General features: G+C 41.1%; 1 protein-coding gene across 1 annotated transcript in view; it reads left to right on the top strand.

Annotated features, from left to right (window-relative positions):
• The window catches only part of LOC124544706 (nuclear speckle splicing regulatory protein 1), a 59,113-nt gene extending 39,030 nt beyond the window's left edge, over positions 1-20,083 (top strand). Inside the window, exon 6 of the mRNA XM_047123351.1 lies at positions 19,168-20,083. Coding sequence (XP_046979307.1) covers positions 19,168-19,604 — 437 coding nt within the window. The 3' untranslated portion in view covers positions 19,605-20,083. The remainder of the gene's footprint in view (positions 1-19,167) is intronic.
• The last annotated feature ends 1,570 nt before the right edge of the window (positions 20,084-21,653 follow it).

Consider the following 21,653-nt stretch of genomic DNA (forward strand, 5'->3'; position numbering starts at 1 on the left):
ACATAAAGTCTGGGAACACTTTCAAATATTTATTGCTTAAGTACCAAACATCGTACAGATATCATACATATGTCATTTTGAAGAGAAACCCTGAAAGTTTTTTTTATGTATACAGCCACAGAGTAGATTGGTAATTTGCCAATAGTCAGTGCTAGTCACAAACAAAGCAAGTTCAGGTGCGGAGCAAGCTTCCTGTGTGTTGGAGTTCGACAAAAACAAGTGTGCTACAGCTGTTCAACAGATGTTTAGAACAAAGTACAGTGAGAAGCCACCAACAAGGAAGGCCATTTACCACTGGCACAACAAATTCGTTATGACGGGTTGCATGTTCCCGGCAAACAGAAGTGGACATCCCAGTGTGAGTGAAGTGAATGTGGAGTGTGTACGAGTGACATTCACAAGGAGTCCAAAGAAATTGGTGCGTCGTGCATCCTGTGAACTCAAAATGGCTCCAATGACTGTGTGGAAAGGCCTGAGACAGAAGCTGTCTATGAAACCATTCAAATTGGAGCTAGTGCAGAAGCTCAATGACAACGACAAAGATGCGTGTTTTGAGTTTTGTTCACAGTTGCAACAATTGAAAGAGGATGAGGATGGCATTGTTGATTGCTTAATTTTTTTTCACACTAATGGGAAAGTGAACAGGCATAATTGTCGAATCTGGGGTACAAAGCATCCACTCCACACGAATGCATTGAATTTGAGCGTGACTCCCTAACAATAACGTTTATTGTGCCTTATCACATCAAAAACTGTAGAGGCCATTCTTCTTCGCCAAGAGCGCTGTCACTGGATATTCCCACTTGGACATATTGCAGCAATGGTTGATGCCTCCAATGCAATCATACTCTCTGTTCATCTTTCAGCAGGATGAGACTCCACCCCCTTTTAATTGTGAAGTTCATGGGTACCTGAAAAGGGATCTGCTGCATCGATGGATCGGCCGTGCTACAGAAGGTGACAGCTGTTTCGTGAAATGGCCTCCCCAATCATCAGATCTCATTCCGTATGACTCTTTTTTTGTGGGGACACATTAAAGATCTGGTGTATGTACCGCCTGTACCATGTGATGTAGTAGAGCTCCGGGAGAGAATATGGAAAGCGACTGCCACAGTTGATGATGCCATGCTGGGATGGGTATGGCAAGAATTCGATTATTGTATTGATGTCACTCATGGTTTGCATATTGAATGTTTGGAAAAAAACTTTCTGAGTTTCTCTTCAAGATGCAATATGTATGACATCTGTACACTGTTTAGTTCTTGTGCCATAAATAATTGAAAGTGTTCCCAGACTTTATGTACACCCTATATATAACATTTTATGCATGATCATATTTTATCTGATTGTGAAGAAGAGGTGAAACATGTATTTCTAGATGAGTAATGTATTCCACCACAACTGTACAACACAGTTAAAGATTACACCCTTATCTTCTGGTGGCATCAATTTATATTGTATCTAAATCTTCTTTAAATTATTAAATACTTTGTTGTACAGTGTGATTCAAAAAGAATACCACAACTTTGAAAATCGAGAACTCTACAAAGAAGAAAAGGAGAGCTACTCTCTTTCTGTCATTGATTGAAGGAAGCTCTGAAGTTTCATTTGGTTGCTCATTTGGTCACTAGGAGTGCTGTTGGCCACATAACCTTATTTCTTTTGTCAGTACTAAGATGGCTCAACATGAAGCTTTTTGTGTTATTGAGTATGGCAGGAGGGAAGCAACGGCAGTTGTTCAGTGTGAATTTCAAATCAAATATAATGTTCAGCCTCCTGGATAGGTGCTGTATTGTACATTGGTATAAACAGTTCACAAAAAAATGGTGTTTGTGCTACGGGAAAAGTTCCAGACGGCCACGCACGAATGATGAAAATGTTGGCTGCATTCAGGAAGCATTTGCTCAAAGTCGACCATTTGGAGAATCCTACGGAAAAGGTTAGTATTGAAACCTTATTGTCTAAAATTGTTTAAAGTCCTTTCTGAATCTAAAATGGTGAAAAGGATTGAGTTTTGTGAGTTTGTTCTTGAGCAAATGGACACAAATAACCAGTGCATTTCGAAGCTAATGTTTAGTGGTGAAGCAACATTTCACACAGTAGGGAAAGTCAGTCAGCACAATGTCCATATATGGGACCCTGAGAATCTGTGGGAAACAAGTCAACTTGAAGGTGATTCACCTAAGGTGAATTTTTTCTGTGCCATTTCAGCCAATGAAATTTTTTGTCCTTTTATCTTTGAAGGTACAATTGTAACCGGGCAAAAATATCTGGAAATGTTGCAGAATTGGCTGTTCTCTCAACTCGAAGAACAAGTAGATAAATTCATATTCCAGAAAGATGGTGCACCACCCCATTGGCACTTACCTGTATATGCCTATTTGAATGAAAGGTACCCACAGCAATAGATCATCCACCAGGCACCTTGTGACAGAGCACTTCATAACTGGCCTCCAAAAACTTCTGATCTCAGCCGCTGTGAATTATTTTTCTGTGGGTTATGTTAAAGATATGATGTTTCGACCACCTCTACCAGCTAACACTGTGGAACTAAAAGAAGGAATAACTGGAGCTATCTGGACTGTTATCCTGGAGATGCTACAGAGAGTGTGGAACATGTTCAAGGTTGAAGTCGCTCGAATGTCTGCAGGAGGTCATAGTGAACATTTACGAACTCATTTTCTACTGAAAAAGATCTTTAGTAAATACTCTCACCACTGATTAATTATCCAAGATTCGCTCTGTGGTGTCACCGCCAGACACCGCACTTGCTAGGTAGTAGCCTTTAAATCGACTGCGGTCCGTTAGTATACATCGGACCCGCGTGTCGCCACTATCAGTGATTGCAGACCGAGCGCCGCCACCCAGCAGGTCTAGTCTAGAGAGACTCACTAGCACTCGCCCCAGTTGTACAGCCGACTTTGCTAGCGATGGTTCACTAACTACATATGCTCTCATTTGCATAGACGACAGTTTAGCGTAGCCTTCAGCTACGGCATTTGCTACGACCTAGCAACGTGCCATATTCAGTTACTATTCTGAACAGATAATATTGTGAATCATGTACCATCGAAAGCGACGTTCATCATTAATGGATTAAAGTTAAGTATGAAACTAATTACGTCCGATTTCTGAATTCTAATTCCTTTGCATGTTCCAGACCTCACGTCAGTATAGTTCTTCCCTCCTCATGCCAGCCTGCGTGAGCTAAAACACGTGCATTTCGGCCTCCATTCCTAACATGGTGCCTTGCTAGGTCGTAGCAAATGCCGTAGCCGAAGGCTACGCTAAATTGTCGTCTCTGCAAATGAGAGCATATGTAGTCAGTGAAGCATCGCTAGCAAAGTCGGCTGTACAACTGGGGCGAGTGCTAGTGAGTCTCTCTAGACTGGACCTGCCGGGTGGTGGCGCTCGGTCTGCAATCACTGATAGTGGCGACACACGGGTCCGACGTATACTAACAGGCCGCGGCCGATTTAAAGGCTACCACCTAGCAATTGTGGTGTCTGGCGGTGACATCACACCCTCATCTTTCTTTGATTAAACACAGATTTTCAAAGTTGTGGTATTCTTTTTGAATTACCCTGCACAAAGGTAAAACCTCTCATTTATGAACTGGAAGAAACAGTTTCAGATGTTTTTCCATAAATTATTTCTGTAATTCACTGTTAGCTTTTAATAGCTCTTTAGATAAGTTTTCAAGACACTGTGTTTATTGCTAGTATAAAATTTGCATGTGGAATGCAGTGCTTACTGCCATTATGGAAAATCCATGAAATAACTTACATTAACTGAGCATAAGAGAAAAATAAGATACCAATGTTACATTTGTTTCGGGGTGAGATTGATTATACTGTTTAGTCCATGGGGATAAGAGCATGATAATGGATGTACCATGTTTCTTGTAGTTTTTTTTAGCCAGCTCATTGGGACTAGAAATAAAGAACTTGTTTGGTTGTACATGTATACCAACCAGAGACAAAATAACTGCACTATTCCACTGAATCATTTGTCATGACTATTTGGATTTGTTACCAACTCTATTCATCCTCCGCATTCCAATCTAGGAACTAATTACATGTCAAAATTTGATATTAATTAATAAAGAGGGAGCATACATAAGTAAACACTTGTAGATGTTCGCATCATGTGGCTTTTTCTCCATTCATCATTAGTACTCATTCTCAGGTGTTACATATATACCATATTTCCAATATTTCGGGTATATGTCTTCCTGTTACACAACAACCAAATTTGTGGCAACTGATGAGCCACTTCATGAAAACTCATGTAAGTAACCACCATATTTTTTCTGTTTTTATGATCGTCCTCTCCATCTTCTAAGTATGCTACCTTAATTGAGGAGTATTAATTGTAGGGACTCAAGACCGTTGATCACCTCTCATGTCTTGAAGCCCAGAAAAGCTTATATCCCTTATTACCAGTTTGCCAGTACTGTGGCCAGGAAATCATTCATACCTCCATCCCCACAAAGCTGCCGACTGGTAGATGCAAAAGAAAATTAGCCCACAGGAGAGATATTCATACCCCCCTTGAGTTTCCTACAGCATAATTTTCAGGGTGAAGACGTGGCTGGAGAGGTAACATTCACATCAGGCATCTACCGGTGACAGGGCTCCCTTTAGGGAACCCTCTCCTTGGGAATCTATAGACCCAAAAACAGCCAATGGGTGATGGTGATTCAGAGAGTGTGTCCTAGTGTTGCCTGCTTGATAAGATTGACACCTTACTCTAACAACCCCCTCCCCCCTTTCTGCTCCTTGGAGATTTCAGTGCACACCATTCCCTGCGGGGTAGTAGTGTGTCATCTGGTAGGAGCGTCCTGATTGACCAACTTCTTTCTGATTTTAATTTGTTTCTTCTCAGTAATGATACCCTACCCATTTGAGTGCTGCCAATGGCATCTTTTCAGCATTTGACCTTAGCACCTCTTCTCCCAGTCTTGTTGCTTCACTACAATCATCAATATAAGACCATCTTCATGACAGTGATCATTTTTCAGTGATCCTGCCACCTCTTTTTCACTGCTCAATAGGTCCATTGCCTCATTGGGCTCTCTGAAGGGCCAACTGTCAGCTTTATGTCTTTGCCATCACCTGTGTCTTCACTCCATAAGATTGTATCAATGAGATGTTGGAGACATCTATGATGAAATAACCCTTCTTGCGGACCCTGTCCACTGGTGGTAGTATTGTTGACCAAAGCCATTGTGACAGCTGTTTACCTATTCAGGACCATCAAAAAGCCCAGAAATGTGAAATGTCTCAAGTGATATCATTCATAGACCTTCCACATTACGTTTAGGCGGCTCTGTAAAATGGCTCACTACGTAATTAAAATCAGGAAGAAAGAATGCTGGGGACACAACATCTCATCGTAGGTGGTGTATGCATCTTCATTCCAGGTGTGGGCTAAGCTCCATAGTCTACTTGGCCACCAGAGTTCAAAAACTGTTCTGTTTCATGGTGATACTTCTCTCCATGCATTGATTCTGGCTGAACACGTGATTACTCACTGTGTCACAGTGTCATTGCCCTTATCTTGATTGGCTACCTTTCAGACATACAAAAGACAGGATAGCTTCCCCCCTTCCTGTAACCCTGAGTTATATAATAAACCTTTTTCTGATTGGTAACTGCTTCAGCCTTTAGACGTGCCTCATTATGCAGACCCTTGCCTTGATTGGATTCATAGTCAGTGGGCCAACATACTCAAGATCTCAACTCATATTTGGCTAGAAGGCATTTTCCCTTTGCAGTAGAGAGATACTGTCATCATCCCAACCCTTAAATCAAACTTCACAAATGGACATTGCTGACATTCAAGAAATGTTCTAAACAAACAATTATCTTGCATGAACACTGAATGAAAAATGGCACTCCATCAAGATCAAAGGTGAACTCCTTGCGAATTACAAACCATGCAGGATGTTCAGCTAGGTATCCACTCTTATGAGAATGCATGTAGAATCATGCTGGTGTAATGGGTTGATGAGAACTGAGAGCTTAAAGGTGGAAGACAGGTCAATACGCAAGACACAGATTACTACTAAAACATCGTGCAACAAGTTAATAAGAGTGGAAAGCTAAGTGCATTGTAAGTAACAGAGGTGGGAAGAGGGCAGTTAAAAATACACTCCTGGAAATTGAAATAAGAACACCGTGAATTCATTGTCCCAGGAAGGGGAAACTTTATTGACACATTCCTGGGGTCAGATACATCACATGATCACACTGACAGAATCACAGGCACATAGACACAGGCAACAGAGCATGCACAATGTCGGCACTAGTACAGTGTATATGCACCTTTCGCAGCAATGCAGGCTGCTATTCTCCCATGGAGACGATCGTAGAGATGCTGGATGTAGTCCTGTGGAACGGCTTACCATGCCATTTCCACCTGGCGCCTCGGTTGGACCAGCATTCGTGCTGGACGTGCAGACCGCGTGACATAAATTTTCTCAGCATGTTATAGTCTTAGGTGGAGATTTCAATTTACCAGATATAGACTGGGACACTCAGATGTTTAGGACGGGTGGTAGGGACAGAGCATCGAGTGACATTATACTGAGTGCACTATCCGAAAATTACCTCGAGCAATTAAACAGAGAACCGACTCGTGGAGATAACATATTGGACCTACTGATAACAAACAGACCCGAACTTTTCGAATCTGTATGTACAGAACAGGGAATCAGTGATCATAAGGCCGTTGCAGCATCCCTGAATATGGAAGTTAATAGGAATATAAAAAAAGGGAGGAAGGTTTATCTGTTTAGCAAGAGTAATAGAAGGCAGATTTCAGACTACCTAACAGATCAAAACGAAAATTTCTGTTCCGACACTGACAATGTTGAGTGTTTATGGAAAAAGTTCAAGGCAATCGTAAAATGCGTTTTAGACAGGTACGTGCCGAGTAAAACTGTGAGGGACGGGAAAAACCCACCGTGGTACAACAACAAAGTTAGGAAACTACTGCGAAAGCAAAGAGAGCTCCACTCCAAGTTTAAACGCAGCCAAAACCTCTCAGACAAACAGAAGCTAAACGATGTCAAAGTTAGCGTAAGGAGGGGTATGCGTGAAGCGTTCAGTGAATTCGAAAGTAAAATTCTATGTACCGAGTTGACAGAAAATCCTAGGAAGTTCTGGTCTTACGTTAAATCAGTAAGTGGCTCTAAACAGCATATCCAGACACTACGGGATGATGATGGCATTGAAACGGAGGATGACACGCGTAAAGCTGAAATACTAAACACCTTTTTCCAAAGCTGTTTCACAGAGGAAGACCGCACTGCAGTTCCTTCTCTAAATCCTCGCACAAACGAAAAAATGGCTGACATCGAAATAAGTGTCCAAGGAATAGAAAAGCAACTGGAATCATTCAATAGAGGAAAGTCCACTGGACCTGACGGGATACCAATTCGATTCTACACAGAGTACGCGAAAGAACTTGCCCCCCTTCTAACAGCCGTGTACCGCAAGTCTCTAGAGGAACGGAGGGTTCCAAATGATTGGAAAAGAGCACAGATAGTCCCAGTCTTCAAGAAGGGTCGTCGAGCAGATGCGCAAAACTATAGACCTATATCTCTTACGTCGATCTCTTGTAGAATTTTAGAACATGTTTTTTGCTCGCATATCATGTCATTTCTGGAAACCCAGAATCTACTATGTAGGAATCAACATGGATTCCGGAAACAGCGATCGTGTGAGACCCAACTCGCCTTATTTGTTCATGAGACCCAGAAAATATTAGATACAGGCTCCCAGGTAGATGCTATTTTTCTTGACTTCCGGAAGGCGTTCGATACAGTTCCGCACTGTCGCCTGATAAACAAAGTAAGAGCCTACGGAATATCAGACCAGCTGTGTGGCTGGATTGAAGAGTTTTTAGCAAACAGAACACAGCATGTTGTTATCAATGGAGAGACGTCTACAGACGTTAAAGTAACCTCTGGCGTGCCACAGGGGAGTGTTATGGGACCATTGCTTTTCACAATATATATAAATGACTTAGTAGATAGTGTCGGAAGTTCCATGCGGCTTTTCGCGGATGATGCTGTAGTATACAGAGAAGTTGCTGCATTAGAAAATTGCACAGGAAGATCTGCAGCGGATAGGCACTTGGTGCAGGGAGTGGCAACTGACCCTTAACATAGACAAATGTAATGTATTGCGAATACATAGAAAGAAGGATCCTTTATTGTATGATTATATGATAGCGGAACAAACACTGGTAGCAGTTACTTCTGTAAAATATCTGGGAGTATGCGTACGGAACGATTTGAAGTGGAATGATCATATAAAAATAATTGTTGGTAAGGCGGGTACCAGGTTGAGATTCATTGGGAGAGTGCTTAGAAAATGTAGTCCATCAACAAAGGAGGTGGCTTACAAAACACTCATTCGACCTATACTTCAGTATTGCTCATCAGTGTGGGATCCGTACCAGGTCGGGTTGACGGAGGAGATAGAGAAGATCCAAAGAAGAGCGGCGCGTTTCGTCACTGGGTTATTTGGTAACCGTGATAGCGTTACGGAGATGTTTAGTAAACTCAAGTGGCAGACTCTGCAAGAGAGGTGCTCTGCATCGCGGTGTAGCTTGCTTGCCAGGTTTTGAGAGGGTGCGTTTCTGGATGAGGTATCGAATATATTGCTTCCCCCTACTTATACTTCCCGAGGAGATCACGAATGTAAAATTAGAGAGATTAGAGCGCGCACGGAGGCTTTCAGACAGTCGTTCTTCCCGCGAACCATACGCGACTGGAACAGGAAAGGGAGGTAATGACAGTGGCACGTAAAGTGCCCTCCGCCACACACCGTTGGGTGGCTTGCGGAGTATCAATGTAGATGTAGATGTAGATGTAGACGACGCTTCATCCAGCCCCAAACATGCTCAATGGGGGACAGATCCGGAGATCTTGCTGGCCAGGGTAGTTGACTTACACCTTCTAGAGCACGTTGGATGGCACGGGATACATGCGGACGTGCATTGTCCTGTTGGAACAGCAAGTTCCCTTGCCGGTCTAGGAATGGTAGAACGATGGGTTCGATGACGGTTTGGATGTACCGTGCACTATTCAGTGTCCCCTCGACGATCACCAGTGGTGTACGGCCAGTGTAGGAGATCGCTCCCCACACCATGATGCCGGGTGTTGGTCCTGTGTGCCTCGGTCGTATGCAGTCCTGATTGTGGCGCTCACCTGCACGGCGCCAAACATGCATACGACTATCATTGGCACCAAGGCAGAAGCGACTCTCATCGCTGAAGACGACACGTCTCCATTCGTCCCTCCATTCACGCCTGTCGCGACACCACTGGAGGCGGGCTGCACGATGTTGGGGCGTGAGCGGAAGACGGCCTAACGGTGTGCGGGACCGTAGCCCAGCTTCATGGAGACGGTTGCGAATGGTCCTCGCCAATACCCCAGGAGCAACAGTGTCCCTAATTTGCTGGGAAGTGGCGGTGCGGTCCCCTACGGCACTGCGTAGGATCCTACGGTCTTGGCGTTCATCCGTGCGTCGCTGCGGTCCGGTCCCAGGTCGACGGGCACGTGCACCTTCCGCCGACCACTGGCGACAACATCGATGTACTGTGGAGACCTCACGCCCCACGTGTTGAGCAATTCGGCGGTACGTCCACCCGGCCTCCCGCATGCCCACTATACGCCCTCGCTCAAAGTCCGTCAACTGCACATACGGTTCACGTCCACGCTGTCGCGGCATGCTACCAGTGTTAAAGACTGCGATGGAGCTCCGTATGCCACGGCAAACTGGCTGACACTGACGGCGGCGGTGCACAAATGCTGCGCAGCTAGCGCCATTCGACGGCCAACACCGCGGTTCCTGGTGTGTCCGCTGTGCCGTGCGTGTGATCATTGCTTGTACAGCCCTCTCGCAGTGTCCGGAGCAAGTATGGTGGGTCTGACACACCGGTGTCAATGTGTTCTTTTTTCCATTTCCAGGAGTGTAGATGGGAAACAAATGAAAGATGTAGAAAACTAAAATGGAGTGAAGCGAATAGTAGTTACAGTGAAGAAAAACCGAGACAGAAGAAATTAACATAAATTAAGGCCAGATGGGTGGTGAGAACCAAGGACATGCAGTGCTAGTTCCCACCTGCGGGGTTCTGAGAAACTGGTGTCTGGAATTGATTGTTTTCGTTGTTAGCATGAAATTGCCTATCCTTTAAGGTGTAACGGCAGATAGAATGATAATATGTTTTGTAGGTATTGAAAAAAAGTCCAAAGGCTGAATTTGTCCAGCGGTTCCAGGTGGTATGAATTGCAGTGTCACTTTTCGGGAGGAATAGTTTGTGCTAAAGGAGTATGATATTTATAAGCAGAGCAGGAGCCAGACAAAAGCAATTAGTTTGACCAGCTATTAGCCAAAACCAGTGCTCACGCAATAGTTGTAGTTCTCTTATGCCTATTTTCCCATTTTACTTCTTGTGACGTAAATATTCCCTACTGGCTTTGCAAGAAGGAATCATAGGGACAGAGCACCTCCAACATCTTGCAGCACAATAAATAACTTTTCAACCAATTTCCAGAGTAATGGTAGGCATAATTTTATATGATTGCATTAAGACATTGATGTTAGTTTATCTTGATGCAGCTCTCTTGGTATCTCAGATTTCCATGGTTCCTTTCATATTTGTTTGCTCTTCAAATCCCGATAAGTTGGAGTTGAAAACAAATTCCTTACTTAATGATGAGGTAAGTTTGTTTATCTCATCTACAAATTTTTGGGCCTATTCCGCAGTTTGTTGTGCATTGTCAAATCAATGCTTTGTTTGAAGTTTTTTTTTGTCTTTGTCGTCTATTGCTTCCCTTGAAATCTCTGTAATTTATGTTGTGCACAATTTCATGTGCATAACATAGTAGGTCACTATCATGCACATGCTGTAAATTGAATCAGGCATCCTTGAAATGTGCAAACATCAGTTTTTGTAACAAGTGCATCTCTTGAAAATCCATAGTTTTCATATGCACTACACAGTCATTGCTGCAGATTTATTCGGTTTTTTTAATTAGTTTAAGCCACTGAGGCAGTCCATCGGCAGGGCCAAAACAACTTCATTTGGTGGTATTGAATGTATTATGAAATTTTGTCAATAATTCATATATTTAATAAGATATTATATCAAATAAAACATATAGGGAAGGGTATGTGCGGACACTTTTATGTGACAATTGTAAGTCGGGGGTGTTTTGATGTATGGTTGCATAAGAATACTGGTGGAGGTCGGGCCTGAACTACCATGCTAACGACAATGGCAGTCTCAGCTAACAATTGTGCTCTAGCCGTTACTGAATGGTTTGTGTACTCCTCTTTGCTCTGAGTTGTGCTTGTTGGTTTTCCTTTCCTTATTTTGAAATGAGTGCAGAGAGCAGTCTTGCTCTGTCACAGAGTTCGAATTCGACTCTCGCAACACCAGATAGAATCAGCGATCCGTATGTCCATTATTATGTCAGTTCTGCCTTCTGCCTTCCCAGGAGCACAGAACACAGACGTAGCCTGCCAGCCCTGTGGGAGGTAGGTGTGGCTTGTCCCCCCACACTGCTCTTCTACCTTGGACAGCCAGAACTCCTTGTTTGTTTAAGTTCTTAGCCGACTGCCAGAAAAGTGTCCAATCAAGATGAGTGCCAGTATGAGAAATAATAGAGTGTACATAAATTATTTGAACTTGTAATCTGGACTTCGGGAAGCAAATTTAATCAAATTACCAACATTTAAAACTAAAAGCGTTGTACTCACTAAAAGCAGCAACTCCATGACTTTGGGAAGACAGCTTCAAAACAATTAGTTGGAATGATATTGGAAATCTATTTGTCACTCCTTCTTGTTGACAAGTCTATTACTCTTGAAGTGAAATATTCAGTCTTAACACGAATGACATTTTACAGGATTGCGTCCCTAAAGCACTCAAGTCATTCTTCTTTCATGGTGCTTTGTTGAAACGTCTTATTCTCTTGAGCATTGGAAAGCACCGCTCAGCTTCTGATGCCGAGATAGACATTGTGATTAGCAGTTTCAAAACTTTGTCTCCTCAAAATTATTACAGAGCTCATTCTTTAAAATCAGCAAAAGAAACAGAACTATGCCAGAAACTGCCCTCAACTCAGGCCTAGCATAGAAGACTTGAAGCTCACCCTTCAACTTTCTTTTTTCCGGAAATGTATAAGTGTCTGTACTTTCAAGGTACTTGTCTGGAAAATTTTTGACGTATTTGTCAGACTGGTTTACATCAAATAAGTTGGCTGCAGTGAGGTGTCCAGTAAACTTAAAACACAATTTTATTACAGATAGCATGGCATCACACACTTCCAAACCATCTCTCTCTTCTTCTTTTTTTTTTTTTTTTCATACATATTAAGAATCTGTGGCTTCTTGGCAGGCATTGCTTCATCATTTTCAAGATTAACTTGTTAATGATGGAGTCCGTGCCATCACTGCTTCAAAGTTCTGGATGCCTTGTTTTGCTTTGGTCAGTTCAGTTATCTTCTTCTGAAACTGATTAAAAAGTATGTCTGCATGAGGCGTTATCTTATAGAAATGTGATAGCCAGAAAATGAATTAGTTTTCTTGCAGTCTTTGTTTGTATGAATCAGCTTCCTCAATGGTAGAAGCTAATTTTGTGCTCTCACTTTTTTCAGTGACTTCCATAGCAGTAATAAGATCTTCCTTGTTTTCATAAACATGTGTTACTACTCGCGAGTGGTAATTCTATCTTGTGACACAGTCTTATGGGAAAAGCTTTTTTGAGTAATGCTGTGCAACACTTTTGATCTCAGTGGCGAGTTAGAAAAGAAAGAGGAAATACATGAAAGATGTACAAAAAAGATGTGGCCTTTGCGATTAACACAGGCTGGCATAGACATAAGTACGTTGAACTGGTGCTCATAACAATGGATGTAGTTTGCATTAGGGTATTTGTCTTTCATTAATTTCTGAACCCAATTCGATTTGCCACTCGTCTACTAGTTTTGCTCAATCATCATCAATTAATGATTCAGTTTCACTCATAATTCTCTCAGATATAGTATGAGCATTCTGACTTTCTGGATTAACAAATCTCCCTCGACAACATAACATAAAACAATAACCAATTGAAATTTGAAAGTCACACCTGTTTCTTCAATCACGATTATTGCAACATAATTCTCACATTTTCTTTCATGGTACACTTCGTCGAACATGCATTGCAGTAGTTCGTTCTGAACAGTTTTAGAAATGCCTTTGAACACTGATACTTGACAGAGATGGACTTGAAATCTTTATCCAGTTCTGCACTGAACTGAATTAGCTCACAAAAAAAACCCTTATTTTGAAAGGCAGCAGATTCACCGTGGCCCCTGAGAGCCAGTTGCAAAGCGTCACAGAACCAAATACAGTTTACAATTAAATTAAGTATATAACCTTTTCTACACATTTGTTGTGGCTGTCAATTGTTTGTCTATATTGTGAATTTAATTTCGCTGAATATTGGTTTTGCCTAGAAATGAAAGACTAAGTGCATTATTTATGTGTCTCTTTGACATTTCGTGTGCTTTCATTGTAGACCATATATACCCAATATCAGTTGTTTTGGTCTTACACCACTAAACATTTCCCCAAAATAACACACAAGGAAAACAAAAAAAAAAACAGTATTGTTTTCTTCCATTTGCTATTTTGGTAAATTTCCGAATTGAATGTACGGCATCAATTTTTTGTTTGCTAGTGTAGATATAGGGTCCTATCGCTAAATGGCATTTTTAATACAGTTCTGTATGAACACATTGTAGTTATTGTGATGTCTGGTAACTGAAAGAGTATGGTTGTGTGCACATTGTTATCAGTAAGTGAAAATTCAGTTAACTGTGAAAGTAGCAAAATGAACAAAATAAGTGAGTTATTAAACGAACACAATGAGTATAAACAGAAATACTACACTGTTGTTTGGAAAATAGATTATCAATAGATGGTAAATACATTAGTTTTTTTGTTCTGTACCAATAGCCTTGCTGTTGTGAAGTATACAAATATTGAAATAATGCCTCTTAGTTTCAGAATCTAAGGGCATAATTGTATTCAAATTATAAGTAGCTATTTATAATTATCTTTAAGTTTATTATTTCTGCATTTGATTTAATTAAGCATTAATTTGCATTTACAAATGCATTGGCATTAATTTGCAGAAAGATTGTAACACTGGATTACAAGAAGTTTGAGCTCCCCAATGTCTTCCAACATGGTCGTTCGATACGGTAGAAGATCATGCTTCTGTAGCTTCTGCACTTAACTGCTCTCTGGCAGGAGGAACACAAAGCTCTAAGTCAAAGCAGCTGTGACTCCACCTCTGCCGTAAGAAGCGTGTAGAAACTGATGGCCGAGCCTTTCACACAGTGCTTGTGAGGGCAGACAGTGCCAATCTGCAGTTGACTCCAAGGTTCAGAAAACTAACATGAGAGCAGGAATGGCAAAACAATGTTTATGTGCAATTCACATAGATTTCTCTCTCTCTTTTTCACACAAGTGGTGCCATGGCACAGTGGCGCTACCTCAGAAGCTGCCCCAGCTGCAGATGATCTTCCATGTACGTAATTATATTTAGTACCCGTTCCTTGGACAAGGATTGTCCTTCATTGGAGACAGGATTGGTAGCTCCCTATCCAGCAAAGATGATGATTTATATGGCTTGATAACATGTTTCAAACCACTTTTGCTTGTTAAGCATGTATCGTCTTCAATACCTTCGCTGCGCAGTGCCGATGGTACTGTTACCGACGACTGTGCGGCTAAAGCGGAGTTATTGAACGCAGTTTTCCGAAATTCCTTCACCAGGGAAGACGAATGGAATATTCCAGAATTTGAAACACGAACAGCTGGTAGCTTGAGTTTCTTAGAAGTAGATACCTTAGGGGTTGTGAAGCAACTCAAATCGCTTGATATGGGCAAGTGTTCAGGTCCAGATTGCATACCGATTAGGTTCCTTTCAGATTACGCTGATACAATAGTTCCCTACTTAGCAATCATATGCAACCGCTCGCTCAGTGATAGATCTGTACCTACAGATTGGAAAATTGCGCAGGTCGCACCAGTGTTTAAGAAGGGTAATAGGAGTAATCCATCGAACTACAGACCTATATCATTGATGTCGGTTTGCAGTAGGGTTTGGAGCATATACTGTATTCAAACATTATGAATCACCTTGAAGAGAACGATCTATTGATACGTAATCAGCATGGTTTCAGTAAACATTGTTCTTGTGCAACGCAGCTAGCTCTTTATTCGCACGAAGTAATGGCCGCTATCAACAGGGGATCTCAAGTTGATTCCGTATTTCTAGATTTCCGGAAAGCTTTTGACACCGTTCCTCACAAGCGACTTCTAATCAAGCTGCGGGCCTATGGGGTATCGTCTCAGTTGTGCGACTGGGTTCGTGATTTCCTGTCAGGAAGGTCGCAGTTTGTGGAAATAGACGGCAAATCATCGAGTAAAACTGAAGTGATATCAGGTGTTCCCCAGGGAAACTTCCTGGGACCTCTGCTGTTGCTGATCTATATAAATGACCTGGGTGACAATCTGAGCAGTTCTCTCAGGTTGTTCACAGATGATGCTGTAATTTACCATCTAGTAAGGTCATCCGAAGATCAGTATCAGTTGCAAAGGGATTTAGAAAAGATTGCTGTATGGTGTGGCAGGTGGCAGTTGACGCTAAATAACGAAAAGTGTGAGGTGATCCACACGAGTTCCAGAAGAAATCCGTTGGAATTCGATTACTCGATAAATAGTACAGTTCTCAAGGCTGTCAATTCAACTAAGTACCTGGGTGTTAAAATTACGAACAACTTCAGTTGCAAAGACCACATAGATAATATTGTGGGGAAGGCAAGCCAAAGGTTGCGTTTCATTGGCAGGACACTTGGAAGATGCAACAAGTCCACTAAAGAGACAGCTTACACTACACTCGTTCGTCCTGTGTTAGAATATTGCTGCACGGTGTGGGATCCTTACCAGATGGGATTGACAGAGGACATCGAGAGGGTGCAAAAAAGGGCAGCTCGTTTTGTATTATCACGTAATAGGGGAAAGAGTGTGGCAGATATGATACGCGAGTTGGGATGGAAGTCATTAAAGCAAAGACGTTTTTCGCCGCGGCGAGATGTATTTATGAAATTTCAGTCACCAACTTTCTCTTCCGAATGCGAAAATATTTTGTTGAGCCCAACCTACCTAGGTAGGAATGATCATCAAAATAAAATAAGAGAAATCAGAGCTTGAGCAGAAAGGTTTAGTAGTTCGTTTTTCCCGCGCGTTGTTCGGGAGTGGAATGGTAGAGAGATAGTATGATTGTGGTTCGATGAACCCTCTGCCAAGCACTTAAATGTGAATTGCAGAGTAATCATGTAGATGTAGATGTACTCCTTATGAACATTGTCAGGTGTATATGGCACCACACATTCCACTGACACATCTTTCATAAATGCTAATACTTCACCTGCCACTTCTTTCTCACTCTGAGAGATTTCTTGAGTTCCTTTCTGATGAAATGCCAACTTTGGCAACTGTTGTTGATATAATGGAATGTTTGTTTTGTACATCATTGGCATTGCTCTGCTTTGTATCAACACCACTAGCACTGTAGCACAGTTGTGAGTTATTCGTAGACTAAGCAGTTCAACTATACTCTGTAGCCTCATGCTGTGCTCACCATTGGATACCTACAGTCCTGCCTCCTGTTGCCATTAGTAGCCAATATTGTGGTTTCTTAGTAGGCAATATGTAGGCCTTCGAGTGCTGTGAACGACATTTGCCTTTTGCAACCTCACACTTGAGGTGTTCCTTGTTAGCTCTACAAATAAACTCAAGTTTTTGGGTGTTATTGTTGATGGACAGCTGTCATGGAAAGAGCATATAGATCATATTTGTAAGGAAGTCTGTACAAATACGTACTTACTGAAAAGAGCCTTCCTCGACCATGGTACCTTGAGGCAAATACATATCGGTTTGATAAATCCAAATCTACAGTATGGTTTTGAGATGGAGCACCAGCAGCCTATACAGAGAGGCTTTTTTAGACTTCAGAAAAGGCAGTGAGAGTGGTAGCTAAAGTAAATGAGAGGGGGAGGGCAGGGAGGGGGGAGGAGAGGGGGGCGGGGGGGGGGGGAGGAGAGGGGGGCCGGGGGGGGGGGGGGGGGAAGACTTGCAGAGAAATTTTCATGAAATATAAAACACTTCCCATCTACTCAACACACATCCTGCAGGCAACGATGTTTGTGAAAATAAGTCCGAAACATAATATAATGAACAGTAACATACGTAATTACAGTACATGGGGAAGAGAAAACTTTCAGCTAATTACAAGTAATATAAAGGCTGCAGATCATTGTCAACACAAAATAGGAACAATTTTAAATGTAATCTTGAAAGATACTGTAGTGTGTATTAATGAAAAATGCTGTTATTCAATAGGAGATTTTAGTTTGTAATGACTCCTTAGCATATGTAACTATTAAGTTTTTTTAACAAAAAAGAATAATTTCTGATCTTTACTCTTTATCTCAATGTGTGCATTTATCTTTAACTGGTTTGAGAAGTACAATTAGTACACTCTGAAAACTGGTATATGGACAGCAAAACAATCAATAAACAAATACAGTAGAGCATTGAAACTTCCTGGCAGATTAAAACTGTGTGCCGGACCAAGACTCAAACTCAGGACCTTTGCCTTTCGCGGGCAAGTGCTCTACCATCTGAGCTAACCAAGCACAACTCACACCCCATCCTCACAGCTTTACTTCAGCCAGTACCTCGTCTCCTACTTTCCAAACTTCACAGAAGCTCTCCTGCGAACCTTGCAGAACTAGCACTCCTGGAAGAACGGATATTGCAGAGACACAGCTTAGCCACAGCCTGGGGGATGTTTCCAGAATGAGATTTTCACTCTGCAGTGGAGTGTGTGCTGTATGAAACTTCCTGGCAGATTAAAACAGTTTTAAGGAGTGCAAGTTTTGCAAGAGAGCTTCTGTGGAGTTTGGAAAGTAGGAGACGAGGTATTGGCAGAAATAAAGCTGTGAGGACGGGGCATGAGTTGTGCTCGGTTAGCTCAGATGGTAGAGCAATTGCCCGCAAAAGGCAAAGGTCCCAAGTTCGAGTCTCTGTCCGGCACACCGTTTTAACCTGCCTGGAAGTTTCATATCAGTGCACACTTCGCTGCAGAGTGAAAATCTCACAGGAGAGCATTGATTATCTGAGCCATTTGAGGGCATGGGTGTTTGGAACACCAGTTTATTCTCATAATCGAACTGTATACTTGTATTTACCAATTTACCAACAAAAAGTACATATATTTATAACAATAAAGAATCTCTTTTGTTATTACAAAAGCAAGTGCAATAGGAGTTCTGTAATATAGCCTATTTAATGAAGTATATGTATACATTTGGCATGTCCAGTGGAAATGTATGGCCTGTCAAAGCAAGCCCAGTCACTCACAAGCAGCTAAGTCTCATATTTTTTGCGAAAAGATATCTGATTCTGGTCACTTTCATTTTGAGATTCAAATCAACAAAAGACAGTATCTAAACATGTAAATGCTTTTGGAGCAGCTGAAATATTTTCATTTCCTGGACCAATAGTTGATGAGATATTGGTGGCATCAGTGCATTCTGCACTGAATTTGCAAACTTATTTCAGTGCTGGACAGAATAGCCAATGATAGAAACAAGAAAACTGCCTAAAACACTATGAAAACAGTAATACCAACTGTTGATTAAAGACATATCAAAGCATAATAGAGATACACAAAGACAGGTGTTCGATAACGAAGTTTCAGCAACTTAGTTAATTCTCTTTTGATATAAGCAGTGGAATGTGAAAATTGTTGCAGATTGGTAGGGCATCCTTAGGCTTAAACACCAGAGCCTTCAGGATGCCCATAAGGGCGGTACTCTGAGGAAACCATGTCCCCAAAACTCTGCTGCATAGAGCTGAGTGAGATTTCAAGTTGCACATCATGTGTTCACATATCAACAGTTCCAAAAATGTTGACCGGCATTATTTAAATGGGAAATATGCAAAATCCTGTACTAATCAGATTACCTTTTAGAGAACGAAATTTTTCAACCACATTTTTACATAATTTCTATGTCTGTTACAGGCGACGCAAAGCGCATGATGGTTCCTACTGAAAGACAATACAGAAAACGCCGTGCCTCTTCTTCTGATAGAGAAGATACTCACACCAGAAAGAGAACAGTACCAACCTCCAATGGTGATAAAAATACTCTTGAATCGGACAGTTCGAGTTCCCCTAGTGATAGCTCGAGTGATGACTCGAGTGATTCAGAAGAAATTTCAGAAAATGTCAGCAACAACAAAGACAAATGTGAAGCTGATAAAATGGAGGCTGTTGCAAAAGACTCAAAGGAATTGGACACAAGCAAACAAGGAGATAAGAAAGTCGGTGAAGAAACTGTAGAGACTACAGAGCCTGTTCCAAAGTGCAACATTTGGGAAAAACGTACAGTTGGACCCCTATTTGAAGCTGCATTGGAGCGATACTATGCTAGGAAAGCAGCAAGGCTTGCTGGGTGATAATCTTTTGTGTTTTAAAACATATGAAGCTACAGCTGTTGTAGATATTTCTATGCACAGATTTGAAATTTGTTTTGTTTACTATTTTTGTGCATGCTTGATAACTGTTAAGAGACAACATTGTAAATGACCGACTGGCTGGTGAATACAGGGAAAAAGTAGTTTTCCCATTACAAACAGCTAGCGGTAACATGACAATTTCAGTTCCTTCTCATTTACTATTTTTTTCCCTACAGTATTGTTTCTTTTTTATCTGTCGTCCCACCCCCAGAGTACTTAGCATGTTCTTTCATGCTACCTCTATCTTGGAATTCTAATTTTAACAAGTGCCTTCAGAAAATATGTCTGATCTTGACTTTTATGTTGACTTTATAACTTTTCACATCTGACATCGTTTCTTTTTCCATAGACACTTACAGATCTTTTGTATAAACCTTGTAATTAATTCTGTATAAAAAATATACATTGTCTTTCTCTTCTGTTATTTTTTACTGTATTTTGATATATTTTATCATTACCTCTTAATTTACACTGTTACATGCTTTTTACTGGACCTAAACTTTTCCTCATTCTTTTCTTTAATACTTCTAGTTTCTCTAATTCATTTCTAGGCATTCTGGTTGCACTACTGCATTGTAATATGTTACTTTTTGTATTTCTTAATATTCAATGTCAGTTGTTGATATTTTTAGTTATACAACACTGTTTTCATGTTGTGTGTTCTTTCATCTATCTGTGTATTGTTTCGGTATTTTGTCTCACTGCATTGTTGCAGGCAGTTGTGCCAAAAGAAATTCTGCCAAGTCAGTGGAAAGATTTAACTAAAGAATAGTACAAAATGTGATCTATATTGTATGTCTTGTAACATATCAAATTAATGAAGAAAATGTACAGAACATAGATGTTAATGAAAATTGCTTGTTTTTTATTTTTGTTGCTGTACTACAATTGATAAACAAAGAAGAATCATTGTTTTGTTATGTTACAATCTAATGTAATTAAATACAAACTGTAACACAGATATCGAGTGTCAAAAGATAAAAACTGGGAATGAGGTGCAGAAAGTGGAAAGAGGTGAGGGAACAGATGAAGTCCAAATCAGCTATATCACAAAGCAAGCGGAACTCAAGCTTTTGAATCAGTCAGTTATTTTTCCATCAATGACTACTGAGTAGATTGGCATAGATAGAGAGCTGTTCGAAGATGATACAGGTAGGCAAGAAAAAATGAAGCTGGTCAGATTGTGTTTCAGTGGTTAAAGAATCCCGACTCCTCAGTGGAACACAGTTTCCAACAGCTAGTTGGGTTTATCCATCAAAAACAGTAATAAGGAAAGTGCCTTATTGGTCGAGAAGACAGTATTATGGTGGAGCTGTAATAGGTTATCAGCTTATCAACCACCTTAATTAATACTAATGTCTTTGAAATTTGGGGAAGAACTCTCCTCACAGACCCAGTAAAACTTTTATTGCAGTTCTTTAAACACTGTGTTAAATTGTGTTTGAAAAGCACACATCATCCCTACTTTATAGACTGTATCAACAGATTTTTTTGAAGGCTGTATTTAAGGGGCTAGTTATTACATTATGTAAAGATAATTACAACTGGAAAGTTCATTTGTGTGCATAGGTAAGTGGTAATTTTGTTTCAGACAGCACTGAATGCATGGATATATAGTTTTTGGTGTCCAAATGTGATGTACAGGGTGATTATAATAAAAGTTAAACTTTCAAATTGCTTTTGAAATTACACCACTGGTCAGAATGACATCAAATTGCAATGGAATATTATCGGAGAGAGTGGAAAATGTGTGGTAGAAGAAAATTGATAGTGTGAAAATTGATCAGTAGATGACACTGTATGTGTCAGAATACGTAAATGAAAACACGTCATGCGCACGACCCATTGACATTGGCATAAACACGCCAGGTATACAGCTTTTCCTTCTTTCACGTCTGCGACGTTCAACATGACTGTCTCAATGCAGGATCCTTCTCTGCTTGTTAAGTTGTATTACAAGAATGATGACAGTGTGCACGTCGCTCAGCA

This window comes from Schistocerca americana, chromosome 8 (genome assembly GCF_021461395.2).
Source record: "Schistocerca americana isolate TAMUIC-IGC-003095 chromosome 8, iqSchAmer2.1, whole genome shotgun sequence".
NCBI classification, from domain to species: Eukaryota; Metazoa; Arthropoda; class Insecta; order Orthoptera; family Acrididae; genus Schistocerca; species Schistocerca americana.